General features: G+C 41.2%; 4 protein-coding genes across 4 annotated transcripts; 3 read left to right on the top strand and 1 right to left on the bottom strand.

Moving 5' to 3' along the window:
- The first annotated feature begins 1,709 nt into the window (after window positions 1-1,709).
- LOC122843379 (galactose-specific lectin nattectin-like) lies at window positions 1,710-2,475 on the top strand. The gene has a single exon (XM_044138062.1). The coding sequence runs from the start codon at window positions 1,774-1,776 to the stop codon at window positions 2,260-2,262; it is 489 nt and encodes a 162-aa protein (XP_043993997.1). The 5' UTR covers window positions 1,710-1,773; the 3' UTR covers window positions 2,263-2,475.
- Window positions 2,476-4,293: 1,818 nt separating this feature from the next.
- LOC122843368 (lactose-binding lectin l-2-like) lies at window positions 4,294-5,616 on the top strand. The gene has a single exon (XM_044138050.1). The coding sequence runs from the start codon at window positions 4,668-4,670 to the stop codon at window positions 5,226-5,228; it is 561 nt and encodes a 186-aa protein (XP_043993985.1). The 5' UTR covers window positions 4,294-4,667; the 3' UTR covers window positions 5,229-5,616.
- A 2,551-nt stretch (window positions 5,617-8,167) lies between these two features.
- On the top strand, window positions 8,168-13,837 carry cdca7b (cell division cycle associated 7b). The gene is made up of 10 exons (XM_044138368.1): window positions 8,168-8,278; window positions 10,293-10,436; window positions 10,540-10,640; window positions 10,739-10,970; window positions 11,082-11,144; window positions 11,636-11,818; window positions 12,094-12,249; window positions 12,345-12,494; window positions 12,731-12,867; window positions 13,397-13,837. The coding sequence occupies exons 1-10, from the start codon at window positions 8,261-8,263 to the stop codon at window positions 13,416-13,418; spliced, it is 1,206 nt and encodes a 401-aa protein (XP_043994303.1). The 5' UTR covers window positions 8,168-8,260; the 3' UTR covers window positions 13,419-13,837.
- Window positions 13,838-14,919: 1,082 nt separating this feature from the next.
- On the bottom strand, window positions 14,920-23,630 carry sp4 (sp4 transcription factor). The gene is made up of 7 exons (XM_044138354.1): window positions 22,631-23,630; window positions 22,278-22,348; window positions 19,946-20,296; window positions 18,649-19,855; window positions 18,215-18,413; window positions 17,304-17,503; window positions 14,920-17,083 (listed from the first exon to the last, which is right to left on the bottom strand). Exons 1-7 carry the CDS (start codon window positions 22,635-22,637, stop codon window positions 16,818-16,820), a joined length of 2,301 nt encoding a protein of 766 aa, XP_043994289.1. The 5' UTR covers window positions 22,638-23,630; the 3' UTR covers window positions 14,920-16,817.
- Between the last annotated feature and the right edge of the window lie 296 nt (window positions 23,631-23,926).

The raw sequence follows: 23,926 nt of genomic DNA, 5'->3' as shown, positions 1-23,926 counted from the left end.
TTGCATATTGATCTGTTTAGCTAACGTAAGACTGTGTAGCAGACAGTCTTCAAGGTGTAGAAGTTGTATCAGAACTGCTATTATGCGGTACTTAGCTAACGGGAAGCTAGTGTTTGTGAGACTGCCACCCACGTGACCACGTAGAATGAGCATCAGCCAATGAAAAGCGGCCCCTCTGGTAAGGTCCATTGGGATCCTGACCATCATTCCTGAGGACAGGCAGGCCTCCACTGACTCACTGCACCTCCAGTCTTCAAGAACTGCCATCATTTTGGAAGGAAGTTTTGTCATGAATGATCTTGGAAATCTTCCACATGCCATGTGCTTGCTCTTTGGACTTATTTATACTCTGAATTTGGAGTACCCTCAACAACTGAAGTACACCTTTGACTTCATCCAAAGGGTGCTTCTGTCACTTGGACATAAATCCCTAAAACCAAAAATACAATCACTCAAAAATCTTCTGATGCAGTGAGTGAATGTGATGTGACATTATGGATCAATGTTGATACCTTTACCCTTATTGGAAAAGTGATTTTTATTTCTTGTTTGATTCTTTTTTGTTGGAGAGAGCATCATTGCACTTACAGACTACTAAATGGTTTTATGTTAATGAGGAGAAACATTACTTCACTTCACTACTTCATTATTTACTTTATCAATGTTATGATAAATGTTGGGCTCTAGTATTGAGAATTGAGTTTTTGTTTCACACCAGTCAACAAAGACATTTAATCAGGGATTCTCAAAGTTTTAAAGACTGAGGGCCATTTGAAGGATTCAATATTAGTTTGAAGGCTACCCTAGAAAAAAAGTCGTGTCATTTTTTTTCCCTAAAAAAAGTCTATGGAAAACTTTGTTTCCAGGTTAGTGTGTATGTAACCACACTTGAGAACCTAAACTTGTTTAATTATTAAACATTTTTTTCCATTCAAACTGTTGTCTGTTGGCTCTTCGTTCCAATAACTTAACACTTTTGGTTCATCTTACTTGAACATATCAAGGCAATTGGTTTCCTGATATTTTGCAAGTAATGTGAACTCTTAAACGTGTAAGTATAACTTATTTTTATGAGTACTGCTTAATTGACATAACTCACAATTTGAAGTAGTCATAATTTACATTTTATAGTCAACTTTACTAATGATTTTGAGTTAACGGCACTCAAGTTTACTGCCTTTATCTGAGTGGTCTAAACATAGTTATTTTTAGCAATAACACCTTAAAATGAATTAGCTACTTTACTTGAAGATTTTGAGGCAATCGGTTTCCTAACTTTTTTTAAGTAAAGTGAACTTATTACATTTTACAGTGTAGGGTCACTGTCTCGTATACTTGATCTAATGTATTGAGTAACTGCAACCCAATAAAGAAATTTAAAGAGGCCCTACTTGGAGTTTTCTTGCTTAATTGCTTAATTTATAATATTTCAATTTTCAGATTATTTTAATAAAAAAAACCTTGTCTTTTGAGATTATCCTGTTAAATATTACCCTGCAATATGTAATATATAAATCTGAACATGTTAAACTTTTAATTTTAAAAAGATGTCTAAAAAGCCACGATGCTGTGTACAAAGTTTATTGTTATTTTCCTACAACTATTAACTGATGTATTGATCAATCATTACACTGCAACAATGGAGACGCCCTTTCTTGGTGCTATAAAAGGAACCAGCCGGCCTTTTGCCTCTCCAGGATTCTCTTCAACATCCATCATTGCAGAAAAACTCCAGCAAGAACTTCAGATCCCTCAGAGGCATCGAGCTCCAAGATGATGTGGTTCCTCTTCCTGTTTGGTCTGGCTCTGGCCGCTGAGCCTCCTGCTGATGGTCAGGAACTGAAGCTGGTGCGTGGCGGCTGTCCCTTGTTCTGGTTCAGCTTCGAGGGTCGCTGCTACAAGTACTTTGGCTCAAGGATGACCTGGGGAGAAGCAGAGCTCCAGTGTGTGTCAGAGGGAGCCAACCTGGTTTCCATCCACAGTCTAAATGAACACAATTTTGTCAATTTGCTGATCGAGAACTTTGATCCTACTCGGTCACGGACCTGGATTGGACTCACTGATATCCATAAGGAAGGAGGGTGGATATGGTCCGATGGGTCTAAACACAAATTTTCCCTTTGGACTTCTGGACAGCCTGACAATGGTGGTGGAAATGAACACTGTGTTCACACCAACTATGGAAGCAATTTTTACTGGAATGATCATTTGTGCTCAAATAAATATGCTTTTGTGTGTGCAGCTCGCACAGTTTGTCCCTAGACAAAAAACTATTAAAAAGGAAAAACATCTTAATTGTGTTCTATTCCTTGCTGAGTTTTGTTTAGATTCAACCTTTATTTTTTTCGACACAAGCCAACATAAAGGCAAAGAAATGGAAATGTGATTGTTTATTACATTTCCATAGCATGTGTGTATTCTTACATAACCATCAATGTAAAATATATAATTGTAATAAACTCTTTTAACTTCCAACTTAAAATGTTTTCTGTCTATTCTGTTTTCCTATCCTCTTTTATTAAGTATAAGGAAGAATATCATAATGCCTAATATTTTATTAGAGTTCCTTCTAGAACAGTTGTATACACTGTCTGCATTCTTCTACTACCATAGATGTAAAAATACATCTTTGTGAAAAACTCTTAACGTCTAACTTAATATGATTTTTCTGTGTGGTTCTTTGTGGAAATATTAGGGGGAATATAACAATGTAATAAATCATTTTATCGGTGTAGAACCAATGGAGGTAGATAAAACTTAAAAGTGAACATTTATTGGAACAGAAAAAGGAAATTAAGGTAGATCAGTCACTGGCACACATTTAGTTTCACTTGATAAGACACTTTGAATCTGCCCTAGCTTTTAGAAAGATTAGATACAAGTTTTCAACATTTTCTGCCCGGACACAAAGAACCAGAGATTATGTATATTTCCTGATTGGCATGTTGAATCCTTTATAACAGGGTGTGGAGGAAATGCACTTAAAGTCTGACCTGAATGACCTGGAAAAATTCCCAGGTCAAGATTACAGATCAATAGGCTCCATATTACACCTTTATTGTTGTGTTTTTCCATGCACGCACATGTTCATTGCAGCATAAAAAAAAAAAAAACTGTTTGATTGCTCTTCCGTGAAAAACTGGTCAATGGAATTGCACAAGACGAGAGCTGATACTGACAAACGCAGAAAAATAAAAATGATTATTTGGTTTATTGTTTGTAGGATTAGACGGTGAGTCATAGGAATCAACAATCCTTATTTTATTTAAATTTATTGAGTTTCTCTTTTATTGTGAGAATATATCATGCATTCTTGCAATATTTTTCAGAACTCCATACACCAATTCTACAAATTATTACATTTTTAGGTGGACTTTGGTTAAACGTTATTTTATTTATGAGGTTAAATCTTGAAAATAAAACTAGATTTAACCTCATTGCAAATTTAAATGGTTTCTTTGCTGGCACACACACATGGTTTCTGTAGGTGCATTTTAAGTGAAATTGTATTTTTACCAAGTGCTAAAATATTCTTTCCAAAACCAGTATGAAAGTTGGGTTTGCATCAAACGAATGAGAAAAAAAAATCCTCCACATTTTCAAACTGGTGCTCGTGTTCTTGAACATTGTGTGTAATTTTTGTGTAATTTTCCAATCCTAGAAAGTGGAAATGTTTCATTAGAAAACAAAAATTAATTAGATATTCGAAAGGCACTTCTGGTTGGCCGATAGAAACCAATCCATAGACCAATCATGGACCACAAAATTAGAAATCATCTTTAGGTTTTAGATTGTTTGTAGTCATCATCTAAAACAACACACACAAAACACAAAAACAGAAGATTAAAAATTATTTTTTATCCAATCAAAGTTGTGTATTTTTTCTTAGGAGATGTTCACATACTTTTCTATGTTCCTGTTCTCTTCTGGCAACCTACTTTGTTTGATCTGAAGTCATTTCATTGAGATTTTATGGTACAATAAACACATGATTACATGGAAAACGAGGACAAAAACAACCATAAGGAACTTTTCCGCACGTTGAATGATTCCTCCTCAGATAAAATTCTTGTTGATGAATAATCTTGACCTTAGGATAGTTGAGAAGGTGAACTTCAAGTGCACTTCCTCCACGCCCTTGTTTCGACTGTTCACCTGGTGAATTAATTCCTGCTTGTTGTATCGTTGTCTAAATAATAAAAATTAAGTTTCTTTTTCATGTGTAGTATCTTTTAAAATGTTGTTTTAAAATATTATGCAAACCCAGGCAGGATTTGAACCCGGAACCTTCTCTCTTCAGCATAGCAGCACTAACACCTGAATTATCCCCACAGCCCGAAACAGATAACAATGCAAAACAAATTTTATATGGTGTTTAATCTAATCGCCTTCATGGATACAACCTGCCACAAGCAGAATATTAATAATCGAAATAGATCATTAACCGATTGATTTTATCTTCTTTTGCTTTCACAAACAAATCATGTTAATATACTTTCCCATAATTTCTAGGTTGTCTGCAATCAGGCCTGCAATCCAGGTGCTGTGCCATAGTGTTATCTATTTACTAACCAATCACATTAGATCAGTAGTGCAGACGCCCATTCTGAAGGATATAAAAGCAAGCAGTCTGTTCTCTGCCTCTCCAGGAATCTTCTTCAGCATCGATGACTGCAGACAAACCCTTTCAAGACTGTAAATCCTTCCAGACTAAAACTCTTCAGAACTCCAACATGTTGCTGCTGGTTTTCCTGTTTGGTCTGGCTCTGGCTGCTGAACCTCCTTCAGGTGGACAGGAAGTGAAGCTGCTGCGTGGCGACTGTCCAATGTTCTGGTACAGCTTCAAAGGCCGCTGCTACAAGTATGTTGCCTCGCGCATGACCTGGGGTGAAGCAGAGGTCCACTGTTTATCAGAGGGAGGCAACTTAGTGTCCATCCGCAGTCTGGATGAACACAATTTTGTCAATAACCTGATCAAGAACTTTGATCCTACTCGGTCAGGGACCTGGATTGGACTCAGTGATGTTCATAAGGAAGGAGCGTGGATGTGGTCCGACGGGTCCAAATATAAATTCTCCCTTTGGGCTCCTGGTGAGCCTAACAATTATGGAGGAACAGAAAACTGTGGTCACACCAATGCTGGTTCGATTCCGGACTATTACTGGAATGATCATTTGTGCTCGTACAAACGAGCTTTTGTTTGTGCATCTCGTATAAATTGCTGTTAGCCACAGAAAAACTCTCATTCCTGTCTGCGACTTTGGATGCTCTAATTTGATCAAATATTTGTAAGAGCTTCATGCACTAACGGTCTTTGAGATTTCTCTGGGTGAATTTTTTTTTTCTCAGTCTATAATTTCAAGATTTAATTTTCCAAATGAAATGTAAAGAAAATAGCATATTTCACTGTGTCTTTAGGAAAAGACTTTCATTTAAAGCTCAAGACAAGTGCAAATCGTCAATGATTCACTTTCTGTTTGAGGAAGTTTATTTTTATATGTTCTAACACCATTAATTCTTTGCAAAAGTCCTGTAGAGTTTTTATTGTTATTGTTGCTGTTAAGTAACAGACAATGTTGTCCAGATATAAAAGAGGGACATGATAATGCCAGTCGGTCTTTGAATAAACTGCTGGCTGATTTTTAATGTTGTCATTAGATACATAAACAAAGTTGGTTTGGTCGCTGAATAAAACGTGACTTTATTCCGCAAATAAAGTTCTTCTGTTTTAAAATTACAGTTCCACTTTTGTCTGTTGTGCTGTTGAATGAAACATCTCCTCGAGCCAAATTCTTGAGCTGAACTTCAACCCCAGCCTGCTCCTGACCTGAGGGGAAAATCCACACTTTCACACTTCCATTTAGTCCTTTAGCTTTCAACATGAAGCCAGAACGTCGCTCCTCTTCCCCCTTCCCAAAGTAACCCTTGAGAGGAAGAAGAAGATATCCTGGAGATGTATGTTAGCCTTTAATTTTTTACTTGTCTCAATAAGTAATAGTACGACTGCAACAGTACCCCTGTCTTTTACTGACCACTAGTTACTATATCCACATATAGTGGTCAACCAGACTATCACAATAAGCTTTGCTTCAAAAAACACAACCATTTAATTATGTCACATAATTCATACAAATTAACATGTTTAACACATATTAAGTTATTTCTGTGCAAATATGGTAAATAAACGCATAATCTGAAAGAGAGCAATGCTGCCTTACAAGTCTCAGTCTCCTGGAACAGTGGGTTTCCATGTTAGTCCTCAGGATTCACTATTCTGCATGGTTAAGGACTCTACACACCTGATTTGAATAAATGGGTGATAAATGGGCTTCTACAGAACTGAAGTTATGCAGTCATTTCATTCAGGTTTGCTGGGACAGAGAAACATCTAAAACATTAAGGATGATGGGCTCTAAACACCAGGAAGGGAAAAAAAACTGTACAAGGACAGAGAAGAAGCATTATCCTGATTTCTGGCCATGGTTCAAATGTAGCTCAACTACATTATCTTATGTGTTTCGCAAACTGCAAAAAGGCGAATCATAGAGTCATCTGCATCACTCAGTTAAGTCATTTTTCTCAGGATCTCACATTCCACTGCCCAGTAAACATTACACCCAAGTAAAGTGATGTTTCTGCACTACCAGAAACATCACTGTGCAAAAAGTGCACACACATGTGCATTTTTTGCAGATGTATTGTATTTTCATTTTTTCAAAACATCGCATCTGTAATTTTCATGTTTTTGCTATGCTGACCTATTGCTTATTGTTCAGTATAGATGTGGGCAATGTGCACAAACCCTGCAGACAATGTCCCCGAGTTTTGGACTTGTGAAAGTTAAAAACTCCTGAAGTTGAGTTGCACAAACATATTTTGGTTATTATCAAGTCCTACATATTTTGTCCATGCGGTTGTCACGAAGTACGAAGAACTTTTTGATTAAAATATTTCTGTATTACATCAATATCCATGTGTTTTCTTTCCTTGTTTGTGCCATGCCAAGATTTTTTTAAGCAGTAAACTAAATTAGATTTAGTGCTGTTTTCTAGCCACTAGAGGGTAGCAAGATCATTCAGTAAAACAAAGTTAGGGTGCATTATGGTGTATTAGTTTCTTGAACCACTGTCAGAAGATGTTTTTTTTTTTTTAACAAAGTGTGATAGAACTTAGTTCTTATTTAAGTACAAGTAATTTGTTCTTCTTTTTTTCTTTTACCTTTGAATGACTTAGAGAGAATTCTTCCAGTGTTGTATACAATCATGAACTGTTCCTTGGAACCATCTTTGCCTTTATTAGTTTATGATCAACTCAACTCCTTTGGTTGCTTACTAAGTTTTAAAGGGGAGCAGGATCAGTGTCTGATGCTCCCAAAATTTTAATATTAGTGTTTTTCTTTTTTTCTTTTCACCTTTTCTTCTTCCTCCTCTGCAATTTCGTCTGAAGAGAAGCGAGCTGTAATATGATGCTTGATGTGATCTGCTGCATCTGATTTTTGAAAAGATGTCTGTGTTCACAACCGCCTTGATCAGATAATACTTCCATAGAAAGGACACTGATAGAGTTTATCTTAAAGGATAGTTTTTATGGGAAATCAAAACAAACATTAAAGTAGCTCATTAACAGGAACACGATTGACGCCCTGTCTGAGACCAGGTGAAGTCCTGGTCTCTTCTTTAATAGTATATTTTTAATAAACGAAATGCTGTTAATGCCTTGTGAATTACTTTTGTTCACTTGCTTTAAAATGTGTTATAGAAATAGACCTGACGTTGTTTCAACATTCAAGTATCTAGAAGCAGGGCTTAAGAAATAGACGATGGATTTACAGAATGTTGCCTTCGTGGTCGCATTCACATCATACAGCAAAGGAGTGAAGGAGTCTGGAGCTGTTGTTTAGGCCGAGGATCCTGGCCACCCCCACGCGCTGTTTCCGCGCGAAGTCGGACCGAACCATTCTGAGTTTAGGAGGGGAACTTGCGGACTGACTTCTTCTTCAGGCTTGGAGAATCTAAACATGTATTTGAAATTTTGTAATATTTTTTTTAACTTACTTAAGAAATTGTAAATATGATGGGAAGTTAGTTACGTTCCTGTGCAAAAAGTACATTTTACGTGCGCGCAGGTCGACGTCACGACCCCCATTTTCTGTAACACTCTTGAGCGGGTCGTCTTTAAATCCACCTTTTTTCATTGATTTCATTTCATGAGCATAAACTTTCTCTCCAGAAAACTTTAGACTAAAGGAATAACCCCCAAAATGACCCTCAAGTCAGATGTAAGTACCCGAACCGCCATGTTATTGGGTTTTCCTTTTCTTTACCGAAATGTAAGCCGTTATATATTGTCTTTTCTAACCACACCTCCATGAACGGGCCTGGATATCGTGGTTGTAAATAAGCTAGTACTTCTCTTAACTTCTGTTAACAAGTAATCTGTGATATGTTTTCAACTGCACTTTAGATAAAAGTCCAGAAAGAATTTTGCAAATCTAAACGATGGTGCTTATGCTTAGTGTTTAAAGGTACTGGAACTTCAAACATGCGTTTTAAAGGAACTGCCTTTTTTTGTTTTTTTCTCTCAGATCTACAGTAGCATTAAAATCACAGTTGGATAATGCTGCATGCATATTAATGCAGCAGCACTTCACAAAATATAAAATTTCTCATCTGTGATCTCAAGCAAAACATCTACTTATCCTGCGGCTTTTATTGATGACGCCACAAGAGGCACTAGGGATTTGTAAACAACTCATCAGTTTATAGTGATTGTCTTCCTGCTGATATTGAGTGGAGCGATACTGATGGAATGGGCTTTACTGCAGCATGCTGATCCATTAGAAGCGTGTCTCCCAGATGGTCGTTTATTATCATTGATGTTTTTAGGACTCAATGAACCACGTCACCCTGACTTGTTCTAAATAGTTGCTGAAAATCTTTGACTGTTAAATGTCTTTATTCCAGCCAATCCTCTTACTCTTAAAAAAAAGTGCTACCGTGTGTTGTCAGATATGGTTTAAATGTTTTCCTGAAGCTGTGCAGAACACAATGAACCACTCTTTAAGGATGAAGTTTATTGAAAAGATTTTAATAAAGGAGGGGAAAAACAAATGCAAATGTCTCAACTGGGGCTGCACAGTGGCACAGTTGGTAGAGCTGTTATAGGTCCTGGGTTCGATTCCCGGCCCAGGGTCTTTCTGCATGGAGTTTGCATGTTCTCCCTGTGCATGGTGGGTTCTCTCCGGGTTCTCCGGCTTCCTCCCACTGTCCAAAAATATGTCTATCAGGTTAATTGGTTTCTCTAAATTCTCCCCAGGTGTGAGTGTGTGTGTGAATGGTTGTTTGTCTTGTATGTCTCTGTGTTGCCCAGCGACAGACTGGCGACCTGTCCAGGGTGAACCCTGCCTCTCGTCCTGAACGTAGCTGGAGAGGAACCAGCAACCCTCCTGACCCCATCAGGGACAAGGGTGAACAGAAAATGGATGGATGGATGGATGTAGGTGAACAAGTGCATCTAAAAAGTCGTTCATTTTGCAGTAAAGACAAGATGCAGACAAGATGTAAACACAAGCATACATAAGAATGATGTACAAATTCAATGTTGTAAAAAGGTTTATTTCTATATCTTTATTAATTACAAACATAACCGTGTGTATGTAATTCTGCCTAACTGAACCTAGCAAGGCCTTACGACAAGCCATAAATTATGAAAACGCTGGTCTTTGTGGCTGCTGGTTTGTGGAGGTACTCTTTAGAGTAAAAGCTTAAAGAATTCTGAAGTGGAGGAACTTGGTGAGTTATGACCCATTTATATGGCAAGAAACGGTTGTATACACAGGATTCTTACTGTGGGGAAGTGAAGCTGGTAGGAATGAAATGTAGGGTTAAGTGTCTTTTTCCTTTTTCACTCCATCTTGTCACTGCTCTTACTTGTCCTGCCAAGCTGCAGCCCAGCCGACCTGCAGCGATAAGGATTTCTCTGGTGCTGCTCGTTCAAAGTCCGAAAGATAAGTTTCATTCTGCGATGGCCAGCTCCGCCGTAATGCTTCTCCGTTTTACAGCCGCGCACAGTGAATTTAGTGTCAGATCATGCTAAGAGATGGACTTTGTCTCCCTCTGGTGTATAGCTCAAGAATCCCGATGACGCAAAGCCTGAATGTTGTTCTATAAAAGTTCAGTTCTCTTATCTGCCATTTGAAATGAACAAATAAATAAATGCTGTGTTCCTCTTTTTCCTTGCCCTTCCGCGGAGGTGCAGCGATTTCTTTTCATGCTGGGTGTGTCTGCCAACAGGCTCAAACTTTCAAATCCCAGTATATAACTGCTGAGCTGGCTCATCTGTTCAGCCAATCAGACAGCGAGGAGGAGTTTGAAGGATTCAGCGAGGATGAGGCAGAAGAGGACAGAGGATGCCTCCAAAAGCAGCAAAAGACCAAAGTAGGATGTTCTTCATCAAAGCTTTGGACCGCAAAAGTGAAAGTTCATCCTTTTCGCCCTGATTTATGTTTTTATTTTTTTATTCGTTTTGCTTTTTCTTCAGGTTGTTGACTCAGAGGGGGACAGCGACAAAGACACAGGCTTCTACTCGGACGGCGAGGAGCCACTTGAGCCAAAGAGGAGGAGTCTGTTAGTGGCGCTTAGGTGAGGATTGGTAGATTACTGAACAATCAGGATTGAACTAGAAATAAAATGCAGAGGGTACTGATGGGCTTAGCTGAAATGTAAAAATTGCTCTCTAGGTTTCCAGGCAAGAAGGAACCTGCCAAACCCCCAAATAAACAGAATGAGAAAACTGTCACTAAGCCAGTCAGAGGGAGTGACCCGCCTCAGAGAGGGAGAGGAAGGCCGAGGAAGGTCAACGAGGAGGAGGAGGAGGAGGAGGAGGAGGTGGAAGTGATGGAGAAGAAGGAGGAGGTCCTGTGCCAAAGTCTGACAAAACGAGATCGCAACATACAGGAAAACAAAGCCATGGTAATGTCTTAGTGGAATATTTTTGCTTTTTTTTCTAGTTAACTTGTTACTCATCCTTGATTCATTCTTCTGTGATTTTATTTTTTTTTAAAATTTATTTATTTTTTCCAGCTCGCGAAGCTGTTTGCTGGCCTGACCTCCCTCGCTGACCTGACTCCGCTGGACTCGCCCCAGGTGAGGCGTTTCATGCAAACAAGTCAAAATGAACGGAGGCCTTCAAAACAGAGTTTCTTAAAGGGACAGAGGCCAGTTTCGAGTTGTCAAATTTTGAAGTCAAATTTCATTTAAGATATTTACAGCATTTTATATAACAACTGAGGGTAACATAGTGACTTGATTTTGCTATAAAATGGCACCAAATGCCTGGAAAATTCATAATTCCTCCCCCTGTGAAAGTCTAGGACTTTGACTCAACTTGAGACTTGCTTGCTAACACATATTAAGTTACTACTGAAATTTTCTGAAATGAGTTGTGATAATCAGTAAACTCATTGGTGTATGTGTGGGAAATGTAAGCTTTGCAACGTGCAGTTAAGGTATTAAAGACCTGAGGGTCTCACCTTGTCCTCGTTTAAGAAGAAATAAATCATCAGGAAACCAGAGGACGCAAAACAAAAACTGCTCTGTTTTTTTTGTTTTGTTTGTTTGTTTATTTGTTTTTGCAGAAGAGGAAGAGGATATCTCAGAAGGTATCGCCGCAGAAGCGCAAGTTTAAGTCCGATGTCGGGTCAGAGAGGAGGAACCCGTCGCGTAAGGCTCGTCCGCCGGAGAACTTTGGGGTGGAGCAAAAGCCTGAGCCGGCTCGCATTAGAACACCAAGGACTCTGGACATCTGGAGACTGATGGAGGTGCGCTTTAAGAAAAGGGTGAAAAGAATACTGCCGAACATAGGAGCATGTTCTTGTTAGACTTTGTTCTTTCAGCAGGATTCAAATGAATGCACTTTGTATCTAGTGTTCAGTTTAGTTTTAGTTTCCCAATAAAAGCAGCCTGTTGAACGATCCATTCAGAGGCTCTTTTAGCCAATTCCCACGGATTTCAAATCATTGAAAAGGAACGAGTTCAAAGGTTTAGCATAACCTTGTTTCAGGCCTGTAGTGTTTCTCCCCCCCCCACTGGTCAGGTGGATGAGGAACGTATAGATGGGAGAAAGAAAAAGAAAAGAAGCCCCAAGTCCAGGAAGAGTCAGTTCGTGGTGAAGTCGGTCGACGAGATCACGGACGAGGACCTGGAAAACGTGGCGTACCGCAGCAAAGACAAGATCTGGGACAAAGACAATGTGAGTCTCTTCACGTCCTTCACCTTTGGCCTCCATCTGTCCCGTGATACCAGCAGAGCGCCTGAGCCGCTTTCTTCACGTCCCCCCCTTTTCAGGGAAGCTCATGCCACCAGTGCAGACAGAAGACTCTGGACACCAAGACAGTGTGCCGTAGTGGTTACTGTGTGGGGGTCAAAGGTCAGTTCTGTGGACCGTGCCTGAAGAATCGCTACGGAGAGGACGTGCGCACCGTTCTGCTGGACCCGGTCAGTGTTTACACACGTAGCAGACGCTTTTCCTAAAATGAAAATGACCACACAAAAAAACAACAACAACAAAAAAAACTACTTTTAATGAATTTTACAAACAAGAATTGAGTCGTCAAATTTAATAATGGATGTTCCCTTTGTTGTAAAATATTGACCTCCAGTAATATTTGGCTGAATGAAACCACTCTAGTTCCAGTTCTGCAGAGTCTACTTCCTTTTTCTATTTCTGTCAGACGTGGTCGTGTCCCATCTGCCGGGGAATGTGTAACTGCAGCTTGTGTCGTAAGAAGGAGGGCCGCTGCGCCACGGGGACCCTGGTGGCCCTGGCGCGCTACAACGGCCACGACAACGTCCACCAGTATTTGGAGAGGTGAGCTTCCTCGTTTTCAACGTGCGGTTGAATGTTGAAAGGGACAGAATCAAACCAAAACGGCTATGTTGCAAAAAAAACAAACAAAAAAAAGAAAAGTTTAAAACTTAAGTTTTAGGAAAAAAAAAAATAAAAAATCTGTTCTGTTGGTGTGTTTTAAGCACATAAAGAGGAGATTCTATTAGAGATCATTTCTTGTGGCTGTTTATGCATTTGTGTCCTTAGAGATAAGAGCACTAAGTTTCCAGGCTCAGTTTAACATATGTAAGAAGATGGTATTTGTTAAGATGACATGGATTGTTCATATTAACTCTTGATTGTTAGTCGGAGCAATTTTAAGGACCTACTGTTTGGCTGTAGAGCTGTAAAAGTGAGGAAAAATAAGCAAATTATTGCATGATTTTTATCTGGGTCACAGAGGGAAAAAAAACTTAAGTTTTGTTAGTTTTAGTAAGAAACGTTCACAGAGTTGAAATTCATGTTGTCGTTTTTCTTCTTTTTTTCTTGTTCTGTTTTTTTTCTGTTGCAGTATCCAGAAGGAGCTGCAGTGAAATCCAGAAAACTAAACGTCTTCTGGTGCTGCTCCGTACTGTAAAGACATTTTCACGCACATTTTGATTCCCAACACATTTCTGACCTTTTATCCAACTTGACAAAACAACATTGTTGGGATTTTTTTATTTTTTATTTTTTTTAAAGTCACCTTAATGAGTTTCATACTATAGATATTTTTTATATGTATATCCTGGTTTGTGTTTGCGTTGCAGGGATGTTTATGTCAGACCTTTAAATTGTAAAAATTTTTCCTAAACTTGATATATATATTTTTTTTCCATTTACCTAAATGTTTTAGTCTTTTGTTTTTTTTTATAGCAAAAACTGAAGCGTTGATTCAAGTGGCTTTGTAACACTTCATGCCATTCTCACTGGTTTATTTTTTACATCTTAATAAAGTTTGTGAAAAAGAGAACAGTGCTGGCTTTAGTTTTTTTTTTATATGAAGCCCAGCATTATTTAATATTAATGTAGTTTATTGTGACAGAAAATATTATTAAGGTTTTGGCGTGGCCCAGCCATAGTTACTTTTTTATTTGGAAAAAAATTTTCATATCTTACTTTATCTTTTGAAATATGCCTGTCCCATTATAAAATCTACCAGAAGTAGGGATAATTTAGGGCCAAAGTGGAACATGAAGTTTTTATTTGACCAACACTTGCATTCAGACCCCATTACTCTGACAAGTGCAATTTAATATCAAATTAATTTATCTGTGCTAAGAATACCTGAGATGTTTGTTGGAGGACATCAGTGAACAAACGCCTCGAAGACCAAGGAACATGTCACGCAAGTCAGGGATAGTGTGTAAAAGTTTAAACCGGGGTTGTGCGATACAACATCTCAAGCTCTGGGAAATTTCTGGGGGAAAAAAAAAAGTCTTGCAAAACTCCAAACTTAAACTAACAGGGGAGCAAAAAAATCAGAGCAGCTGAGGCAAGGTTACCCACTGGCTGTCAAGAGGCTGATGGTAACCTTGGAGGAGCAGCAAAGAGCCACGTCTCAGATCTGACCTCGGAACAAATGTTCTAGTCCAGGAACGTCGCACTCCTCTTCGTTCTTGATCTTCATCAAGATCACAAACATTGTCGAAGGAATGGTTGGGGCAGATGGTACTGATAAAACTACTGATAGATTTGAATAAAAAGCTGCCTGCATTTGATCACTCAATAAAATTAAGTAAGACTGGACATTTTCCACTTTGATGTAATTTGACAGTATACAGATAAAAACAGCTTTGATTGATTAAAAAAAAAAAAAATCCAGCAACAACTTATCTTAAAGGCTCTATTTATGTGTACGTCTGGACTCTACATGACCACGTAAAAGGTTTTGGTGGGCCGAATCTGGCCCCCAGGCCTTACGTTTGACACTTTTCAAAACTTTCAATGTACGTTTATGCAGTACAATATAAAATAAATGATTTTTTAAATAAGTCCTTGTGGTGCAAACAGGTTTCCAAACCTTTGTTTATACAGACACACAAGCATCTGAAGAAATGTAAGACTCACTTTATTGTCAAGTGTTAAGCAGGCATAGCATGTTTTCTGCTTGAAGTTATCTCTTTTTCAGTCTTTTTTTTTTTTTTTTTTTTTTGCTGACATAACACATTTGTACAAACCAGTTTTAAAAATATCAATAAACTGGAGCCTTTAAGGCTAACCTGGCAAAAACCCATTATCAAATGTCATGGAGACGAACAAACATCTTTAGAAAAAGATTTTACAAATGAGATGTCACTACAAAATAGAAAAAGAAAAGTTAGTTGTCACACAAAAAAGATTTTAAAAACATCTAAATTTGTTTGGTATCAATCTTTTTAGCATTAGACAAATAATTTTTAATTTTTTTTTGCTTTCTTCTTTTTTTTTTTTTTTTCCCCAAAAACACATTATGGCACAAAGAAAAAAATAATTTTAATTAAAGAGCAGACCGAAGAAGAGAAAAGCAGCACTACGGCAAGAACTGAAACATGCTGTACACAATCTTAGAACCAACGCACACAAATACAAGTCCAGCAAAAGGCAAATATTACAAATCAAAGGATAAATAATAAATTAGCCATAGACAATGGGGTTCTGTGTCCACACACCTGAAAAGGGGCTTTAAAAAAAATTCAAATTTTTTAAAATAAGGCTGTTGGTTTTTTTTTTTTATTCAAAGAAGGTACGCACTGAACTAACACAGAGCAACATCAACAAAAAAAAATATTACATCCACATAGCTAAAGAGCTTAACTGAACTGTAGCTCTCAGCTACTTCAGCTGCTTGTGCTGTGGTTCACCGAAGCACAAGAAGCCCCAAGTAGCATCAGTGACGGTGCTGCCGCCTGAGAAAACCGTCGTTGGGCAGCCAGGCTGTGTAAAAACCGATGATGCAGCTCTGATGCCGAAGCCAGTCCTCCGATGGCTCTCGAGCTCTCGGGTTTGCTCAAACAGCAGCACTTTCTTTCTGATTCTCGAAACAAACCGGCTCATCGCATCGACAACGAAAACTTGCCCTGACAATGTAAACATGTTTTCACAAGGATTGTCGTTAAAGTATTGCTTTCCCTACACAAACAAAGTTGTAGAAAGCTAGATTGTTTCTTTTCTCTCTCTATAGAAACCTTTTATTTGTATTCTAATGGCCACTGCGCTTCAATAAGGAATGCATTATTTATAAATCTTCTTTTTATATGTGCTTTTTTTCCCCCCCCTCCCTGCCCACTACTCTTCTTCTCTTTTAGAATTTCCTCTTTAAGAATAATTTGTTGACTAATCAAACAAATCAACACCTGAATCTGATCTGAGGACTGAACCTAAAACTCACGATAGGTAGATCATCTTTGGAGCAGGACGGGAACACAAACACACACACACACACACACACACGCCCTTTTGCACGGATCACGCTCATCCACACAGAGATACACACACAATGTCCCAGAATGCCCCTGCTCTGTTGCCGCTCTGCAACCGCCCTGTACCATGATTGACCTCAGCACTGTCCGACAGGTATGAAACAGGAACACATCTTTGTGCATAGAGTTGGATTCTTGTTGGGAAAATGCCTCTCACTGTTGGATGGTTATACTTTCCTCAGGTCCCCCTGTCTTGTGCTCATCTTACTTACATTCTGTCCCCTCGATGCACATGGAAATGTTATAGATTATTACATAAAAGCCAAACTAATATTTCATTATATGTTAGTTTTCTTCAGATTGTATTGTTTATATATATATATATATCTTTTTGTCCACTTCACGACCATTACATGATCCTCTTTTAAGTTCCTTTTTTTATAAGAAAACAATTTAAAAATTATGCAAAAGTCCCTGCAAACGCCTCCAAAAATCAACAACAACAACAAAAAGAAAAAAAAAACAATATCAGGAAGTCTTTCTTCGATTTGTCTATTCAAACTCTTCCTCCTCTTCTTCCTCCAGGTGGTTGGAGGTGGTGGGCGTAGCGGGTTCGGAGTCCCGCGTGAGGGTTCCCACGGCGACAATCTGGGGGGATTCTGCCAGACCTTCGGGGGGGTCCTCCTCCATGTCGTCAGTGGTGATTATGGCGACGGCGGCGCCGCCCTTCTTGTTCTGGTGAGTCTTGATGTGCTTTGATAGGTGGTCGCTGCGCATGAAGCGCTTGGAGCACTCAGGACACTCGAAACGCTTCTCTCCTTTAGCACAGCAGACGAAAGGAAATTAGATTAAATCACAGCCGCTAACCAGCATCCTTGAATTTTTAATTTTTTTTCCTTTTAGAGGTTGCTGTTTATTCTGCCAAACATTTACCACCTCTTTTAGATTTTAGCTTTCCAAAAGGAAATGGGTTCAGTGTTACAAGTGCAACCGGAGCTTAGCTCTTCCTTTCAGACCGGGCTCGTGTGTTTGGCCTACCCGTGTGTGTTCTCCGGTGTCTCTGCAGCTCGTCGCTACGGGTGAACCTCTTCCCACAGAAGATCCAGTTACAGACAAACGGCCTCTCGCCGGTGTGCCAGCGCAGGTGGGCCCTCAGGTGAGACGTCTTGCCGTACACCTTCCCGCAGCCCTCCATGTGGCAGATGTGCTGCTTTTTCTTGGTCGGGTCTCCACTGTTCCTAGAAACACAAAAGGTGGGAACTCAGTTTAACTGTAGAGTACAGCAAGACCTTTAAAAGAAAATTCCAGTATTTTCCAGGAGTCATTGAGATGTATTTATAGTACCTAACTAACATTTATGTGGTAGTATGATCCAAAGAGGAGAGACATGTCTAAAAAACTCAAATTGGTATATTTTGGTGATGTATTAATATGAATTGTCTCCTTCAAGAAAGAAAGAAATTTCACAAATTAGTATTTTTTGCTATAATTACAACAGAATCGTGCAGGCTTAAGACAAACTGGACGATGTATGAACAGCAATTTTCAAGTCTTTCCACAAATTTTCTATTCCCCCCCCCTTATGTTTAGCTCCATCAATCTTCCGATCAAATCTGACCCACTTTCTGGTTTGTCGTGTCCTCATGGCATTATGATGTGTGCCAGCATTAATTTTGTGTATGAAATAGTTTTGTTAACAACCTTTTCCTACAGGCAAAAACCAGATAAAAGCTAAACAAAAACTTCCCACAGGTTTACTCAAATTATATGTTAGCGTGTTCCATCTGTGAGTCACAAGTGTTGATGTGAAAAGTTCAGAAAGACAGCAGTCACTCCACTTTCTATCTTCTGCATCATACAGCATTCATTCTGTCATATTTCTGTCTTTTAATTAAGAAAGACTGCTGAGTCAAAAAATAATAAAGTCCAAGTGTTGCTCTAATCTGTACCTTCCCTCTCCGTCCCTGCAGTTTGGACAAGAACAGGCAACGCGTCGTAGCCTCTTGCTGGGCGGTCCCTCCTGGTCCGAAGAACTCTGAACGGAGCCGAGCTGGTCTGGACTCACTGATGAACCCGAGGCCACGCTGCCGACAGTGACCGTCACAGGAGAAGATTGAACTTTAACCGCGTCCTGACTCTGTGGTTGACCTACGAGAGATTGAAACATTGTGTAGTTTTTATATATATATATATATATATACATATTTATATGTATATATATATATAAAAAAGCACATTGTTGTGCACAGAAAACAGAGGAAGCAGAACTAGATCCAAAATGATTTTAGTTACATCAAATGCAAATTGGCTGAAACAATCGAGCTCAAATACTGCAGCTTTGAATTGTAAATGTGAGAATTATACATAGTTGATAACGTCTTACCCTGTAGACCAGTGATGGTAAGAGGAACACCCTGCACCTGAACCCCTGCAGTGCCAAGTCCAGCGATGCTGACCGTCTGGACGCCCGAACCCGGGTTGATCTGGGCCGTGCTCAGCGTCAGGGGGGCTCCACTCAGGGACACCAGGCCCCCGCTCCCTACTGCCGTCCCGCCGGCCACCGGAGTTAGAGTCAGCTGCTGTGGCACCGCCGCCCCCAGGCCGCCCTGCAAGGAGACCCCGCCGGGCAGCTGGAGGGTCTGCCAGGTGATCTGCCCAGAGGAGGACAGGGTGGGAGCGCGGATAAGAACCTGCGCTGGGTTCTGGAAGGCCTGGATGGGCTGCAGGGTTTGTCCAGGCGCCAGCTGGAGGGTCTGAATGTGTTGTGGTTGCTGCTGGTTCTGCGTCTGACCCTGACTCTGAGCGGGGGGCTGCAGCTGGATCTGCTGCACCAGCTGGTGTCCCACCTGGCCCACGATCACCTGCTGGATGGTTCCCGCCGCATCCGACTGGTTCTGGAGCCCGTTGGCCTGGTTCTGGCTCTGGGAGTCCGCCTCGCTGCTCTGTGTCTGGCTGTTATCGGGGGTGCTGTCAGGTGCGGCCGCGACCCCCTGAGCGCCGTCTGACGCACCGTCCCCTTCGGCTGCCGTCGGCGTCGACCCGGCGACGGGTGCCGTGGGAACTCCTCCCGGCATTGCCGTCGTCACCAGTTGGTTGCCGTTAGCGACGGAAAACGTGCCATCTGCCGATTGGATGAGCTGCACTGCCCCGCTCCCTGCCACGTTGTTGATTACCGGCAAAGCCAGAGTCATGCCGCCGAGGTTTATGGGTACGGTCGTCATAACGGGCGTCTGGGAGCCCTGCAGCGTCTGCAGCTGAATGGGAAAAGTCTGTGCGGGACGGATCTGCAACGGGACCGTCTGATTGGCTGTGCTTGGTAGAATAGCCTGCTGGTTGGCTGGTTGGAGAATGGCCTGGGCCTGGCCTGAGTTTGGGGTCTGGATGAGCTGCACCTGCTCAGACAGGGCCCCGATGGAAGCCGGCTGAGGGCTGATGTGGATCTGCTGCCCATCGGCAGTCTGCAGGTGAGGGATGACCTGATACTGGACGCCGCCTCCAGCATTGGGCAGGTTCTGAACCTGGATGATCTGGAATTGCTGCTGCTGCTGCTGATTGACCGGGACACTGTTGGTGCCACCTGTTGTTTTCAACTGCCAAAGAGGAGACAAGTTGTAATGCATGTTGGCGCAGAAGCATAAAATCAAATTTGCCAAAGCCACGATTACCCCAATAACCTTTACCTTGCGTCCTCCAGGTGAGCTGTCATTGGCCAGAGTGCTGGCCACCGTCACAGCAACAGGCTGACTGGTGTTCTCCTTGGCCATCGTTGGCGCTGCCGTAATGATCTGCCAGCCGTTCCCCGTGAACTGAGCAGGGACCAGTTCTAGCTGCTGGGGCACCAGGGCCTGGCCCCCAGCTGCGTCCAACACAATCTGACCCTGAAGCTGACCCGCCTGGAGCTGGATCTGACTGGCCTGGATTTGGATCTGCTGGGCACCTGCTTGGGCCTGGGACCCCTCTGCTCCCCCCTGCCCTCCGATCTTACTGCAGGTGGCTGCTAGCAGAGCCAGCGGAGATGGCTGAGAGGAATCCTGGAAGTAATGAAAAGGCGAGATCTTGTTAAAGACACAGACAAATGATGATGGCGCAACTTAAAAGCAAAAACCCAAAAGTGATCCCTTTTGCTGTCTAACTCCTAAATAAAGCCCTCACTGCCTCTGGGATTTGCATAATTAGTAACCAAAGTTTCCTAGTTTATTATTTAAAAACCTTTCTATGGAGGGCTCGGCGGTTTGTTAGGGAACATTATTGAACAAAAAGCACCACACTGCAAAAACACAAGGTCGTAAAGTAGTTTTGGTCTAGTTTCAACATTAGTGAACAAAAAGCAAATATATTCGTACACTTGAAATAAGACAAAAAAAGCACTAGTTCCGCTGGCATATTATCTCACTAGTACTTTTTCATCAATATTAAGGAATTATATACTTAAAACAAGCTCCTATATCATGCTGAAATGTTAGTCGTAAGTCATTTTTGTCTTATTTCAAGTGCACCAAGATATTTGCACTGGAAACTAGAGAAAATATACTTTATGCCTTTGTGTTCTTGCAGTGGACGAAGACCAGAAAACACAACAGACAGGTCGGGAGTAAAGACATGGAGAGGCTCAGAGCAGTGTTAGGTTTTATAACAATACCGAACAACCTCTGAACGTCCTGCAGATGCAGCCGTCGACCTACACTGACAGGCCAGGCATGGAGAGCGTTAATTCGAGAGGCCCATTCAAACTCTGGAAAATTGACCACATGGTGATGCATGGTGGTGGAAGCATGATGCAGTGGGAATGCTTTTTTATTGTAGGAAAAAGGGAGGTTGTTTGAAATCTACTGAGAAATGGTGGGAGTTGAATGCAAGGCAATCCTGGAGGAAAACATTTTTGAAGCTGCAAAAGACTGGAGATGGACACAGTGGTTCCCTAGCAGGACAAAAACTGCCAGACATGCAGCGAGAGCTACACCATCATGATTTACATCAAGTGTTAGAATGGCCCAGTCAAAGTCCAGACCTAAATTACAGAAACTCTCCATCCAATCTGACTGAGCTATTTTTAAAATCATTTTCTTCCACTTCACAATTATGGACTAGTTTGTGCTGGTTTGTCACATAAAAACCGAATAAAATGCAATAAGGTTTGTGATTTTAACACGACACACTGTAAAAAAGTTCAAAGGGAATGAACACTTTAGCAAAAAAAAAAAAAAAAAAAGCAAAAACTGTAGTACATCGTTTAAATATATAAAACAAAAAGGTAAGGAGTGCAAAATCATCACCATGAGCAGTTACCCAACTAAACAATAGGAACAAGAGAGGAAAGATTAATGGAATAATGAGGAATGGAGGAAATATGTTTGACCAAAAAAAGACATAAAGAAAGCAAAGAGACAGAGAGCTGTCAGTGGAAGTGGGCGGTATTACAGGAAGCGAGTGGGTGGGCATGTGAGAACCACATTTCTCTTTTCTCAGAACACTGGAAAAAAAATGCTGCCTTCTCTCTCCTCCCTTTTTTGAAAAAAAAAAAGAAATTAGGTCGTGAGCAAATGTTCAATGTCACACACCTCTTAACAAAAAGAAGGAAACAGCCTTACAGTTTACAACATATGCATAACAAAAGTTGTGCATGACATTACTGGCGGTAGGATGTGTATGCAGCCTCTACAGGTTGGCTAAAAATAGAAATTAGAGAGCCAAACAGGCTCTTTTAATCCAACAAAACAAACTGTAGGTGTTTAAGATAAAACTATGAGTGGAGCTGAATTTGACTATAATTCAAGTAGACAAATTCAAAAGCAGATCTGCTGGAGTGTGACAGTCGTATAGGCTTATTCATGAGGCTTTGGGTTGGCTCTTAGCAGGGCTGCACAGAAGCAGGAAGTGGAAATCACCAGAGAAACGCCCCCAGAGGTGTCTGGCTGACTGGCTGAGAGGGAATGAGAACATTTTTGGCCTACAGGCAATGCAAAAAGAAAAAAAACTAATGAACTAAAACAAAGTATCTTGTTTTCATTTTACCTGCGATCCTGAACTTTTGCCCCGTTTAGATGCTTTCCCTCCTTCTGTTCCAGATGATTCCTTCTTCGAGTCTGTGGAAAAGAAAGTATTATTTCAGAACATATTCCGTTTTTCATTTCTGATCACTTCCAGGATAAAGTCACAGGGCAAAAGCAGACAGTAATATAGATAGTGCTGACTGTAAATAAAATGAGAGCGGAAAGCAGATATAGTTAAACAAAGGTGATCAATAAAGACTAAAGAGAAAGCAGTAACCTCATCATCAATATCAAAGGGGGCATGGAGCCTTCTAACTGTCAGACGGAGAGAGAGAACGAGAGAGGGGTGGAGACGGAGAGGGGGAGGGTACCTACCACTCATAACGCATTAATATACCGAGAGGGAGAGGGTGTAGTTCACGGTAGAAGGCCGGCCGGGTACAGAGGCGGAGGACGGCCTATATGTTCGGCTCTGGGCCGTCGCGGATCAGCCCGTTTGACGAAACCACCCACCAGCCAGGAAGGGCGGTGCCAAGCGGAGGCACAATCAAGCAGCCCCCCGAAAATAATGGGTACAACAGCACGCGCCGTGACCGTCTTTGCACCTTCGGACTCCTCGCAGCCCCCGTCTTCTGTCGCTCTCGCCGAACAGGCAGTCCATAAACGAGCTAATTTGTGCTTGTCAGAACGATGGCCACAGAGAAGTTGGCGGTGTGTGACCGTGGAGGCCCACCCACTTCCATTTAAGCACCAGGACAACACCCTCCTCGCTGCTCCTGCCTCTTGTCACCCGCCGCTTCTTCCCCCGACGACACACGACGCGCGGACGTCTCGTCGCCGTCCGCCGCCTATCTGAAACGAGCCGCCACCTGCGTTTGTATTTTCAGCCTATTCTCTTTAATTCGTGCACAATTGGGTACGATAACGGGGAGATAGCTGTGGCTTTTGTGGGCGGACGCGCTCCTCCCACATATTCAGATTGGACGACGGGGCTCGGCGTGCGAAGGTCGAGATGGGAGTTGTATTTTGCTGAAGCCTCGCCTTCTCAAACGTGCTAGCGAGGCGGGAACTACAACTCCCATGATGCTCAGGAGCGTTGATTCTTGTAGTCATGTTGGGGTGAGAGCGAGGGAGAAGGTTCGATGGCGCGGGGGGTTGGGCAAATGGGAAAGGAAGGCGTGTGAGCTGGTTTCAGGATGACGCTTTAGACGACGGTGAAACAGCACCATATTAGAAAAGAAGATAAGTGTCACTAAAGTTCTTAACGAGTTTACAGCCAAATCTTGTTATCGCCCCTTTCCTGTTTTGTAGTCAAGCAGTCACTTGGCAAGCATTTGAAGCCAACATTTGTGAAAAAAAGAGAACATAAAGTTTAACTAATTTTGAAAAGTTATCACAAACATGTTTATATTCAAAAATGTCTATTTGTCAAAGGTATACCAATATGTACAGGGCATAGTCTGTACTAGTAGTTTTCACTCTAGTCCTCTAAGGCCAGTGTTCTGCAACTTTTGTTTCTGCTTCAACACACCTGAGTCAAATAAGGAGGTCATTAGGAGGACTCTTGCAAACCTGACCTCAAACTGAGGAGGCAATTTAGCCATTTAATTCAGGCATGTTGGACATGGGACACATCTAAAAGTGTCATCACAATAACACCAGCCCTCGAGG

The sequence above is a fragment of the Gambusia affinis genome, linkage group LG14 (genome assembly GCF_019740435.1).
Source record: "Gambusia affinis linkage group LG14, SWU_Gaff_1.0, whole genome shotgun sequence".
NCBI classification, from domain to species: domain Eukaryota; kingdom Metazoa; phylum Chordata; class Actinopteri; order Cyprinodontiformes; family Poeciliidae; genus Gambusia; species Gambusia affinis.
This window is presented reverse-complemented; position numbering and strand designations above follow the sequence as displayed.

What these genes read in the sequence shown, in the direction of transcription:
- LOC122843379 (XM_044138062.1), top strand. Translation starts at nt 1,774, where the DNA reads ATGATGTGGTTCCTCTTCCTGTTTGGTCTGGCTCTGGCCGCTGAGCCT.
- LOC122843368 (XM_044138050.1), top strand. Translation starts at nt 4,668, where the DNA reads ATGACTGCAGACAAACCCTTTCAAGACTGTAAATCCTTCCAGACTAAA.
- cdca7b (XM_044138368.1), top strand. An exon ending in AAAAGCAGCAAAAGACCAAA is followed by an intron (nt 10,437 to 10,539) that starts GTAGGATGTTCT and finishes CTTTTTCTTCAG; the next exon opens with GTTGTTGACTCAGAGGGGGA. An exon ending in TACAGGAAAACAAAGCCATG is followed by an intron (nt 10,971 to 11,081) that starts GTAATGTCTTAG and finishes TATTTTTTCCAG; the next exon opens with CTCGCGAAGCTGTTTGCTGG.
- sp4 (XM_044138354.1), bottom strand. An exon ending in GCAAAAGTTCAGGATCGCAG is followed by an intron (nt 20,297 to 22,277) that starts GTAAAATGAAAA and finishes CATTACTTCCAG; the next exon opens with GATTCCTCTCAGCCATCTCC. An exon ending in TGCAGGGACGGAGAGGGAAG is followed by an intron (nt 17,504 to 18,214) that starts GTACAGATTAGA and finishes TTGTGTTTCTAG; the next exon opens with GAACAGTGGAGACCCGACCA.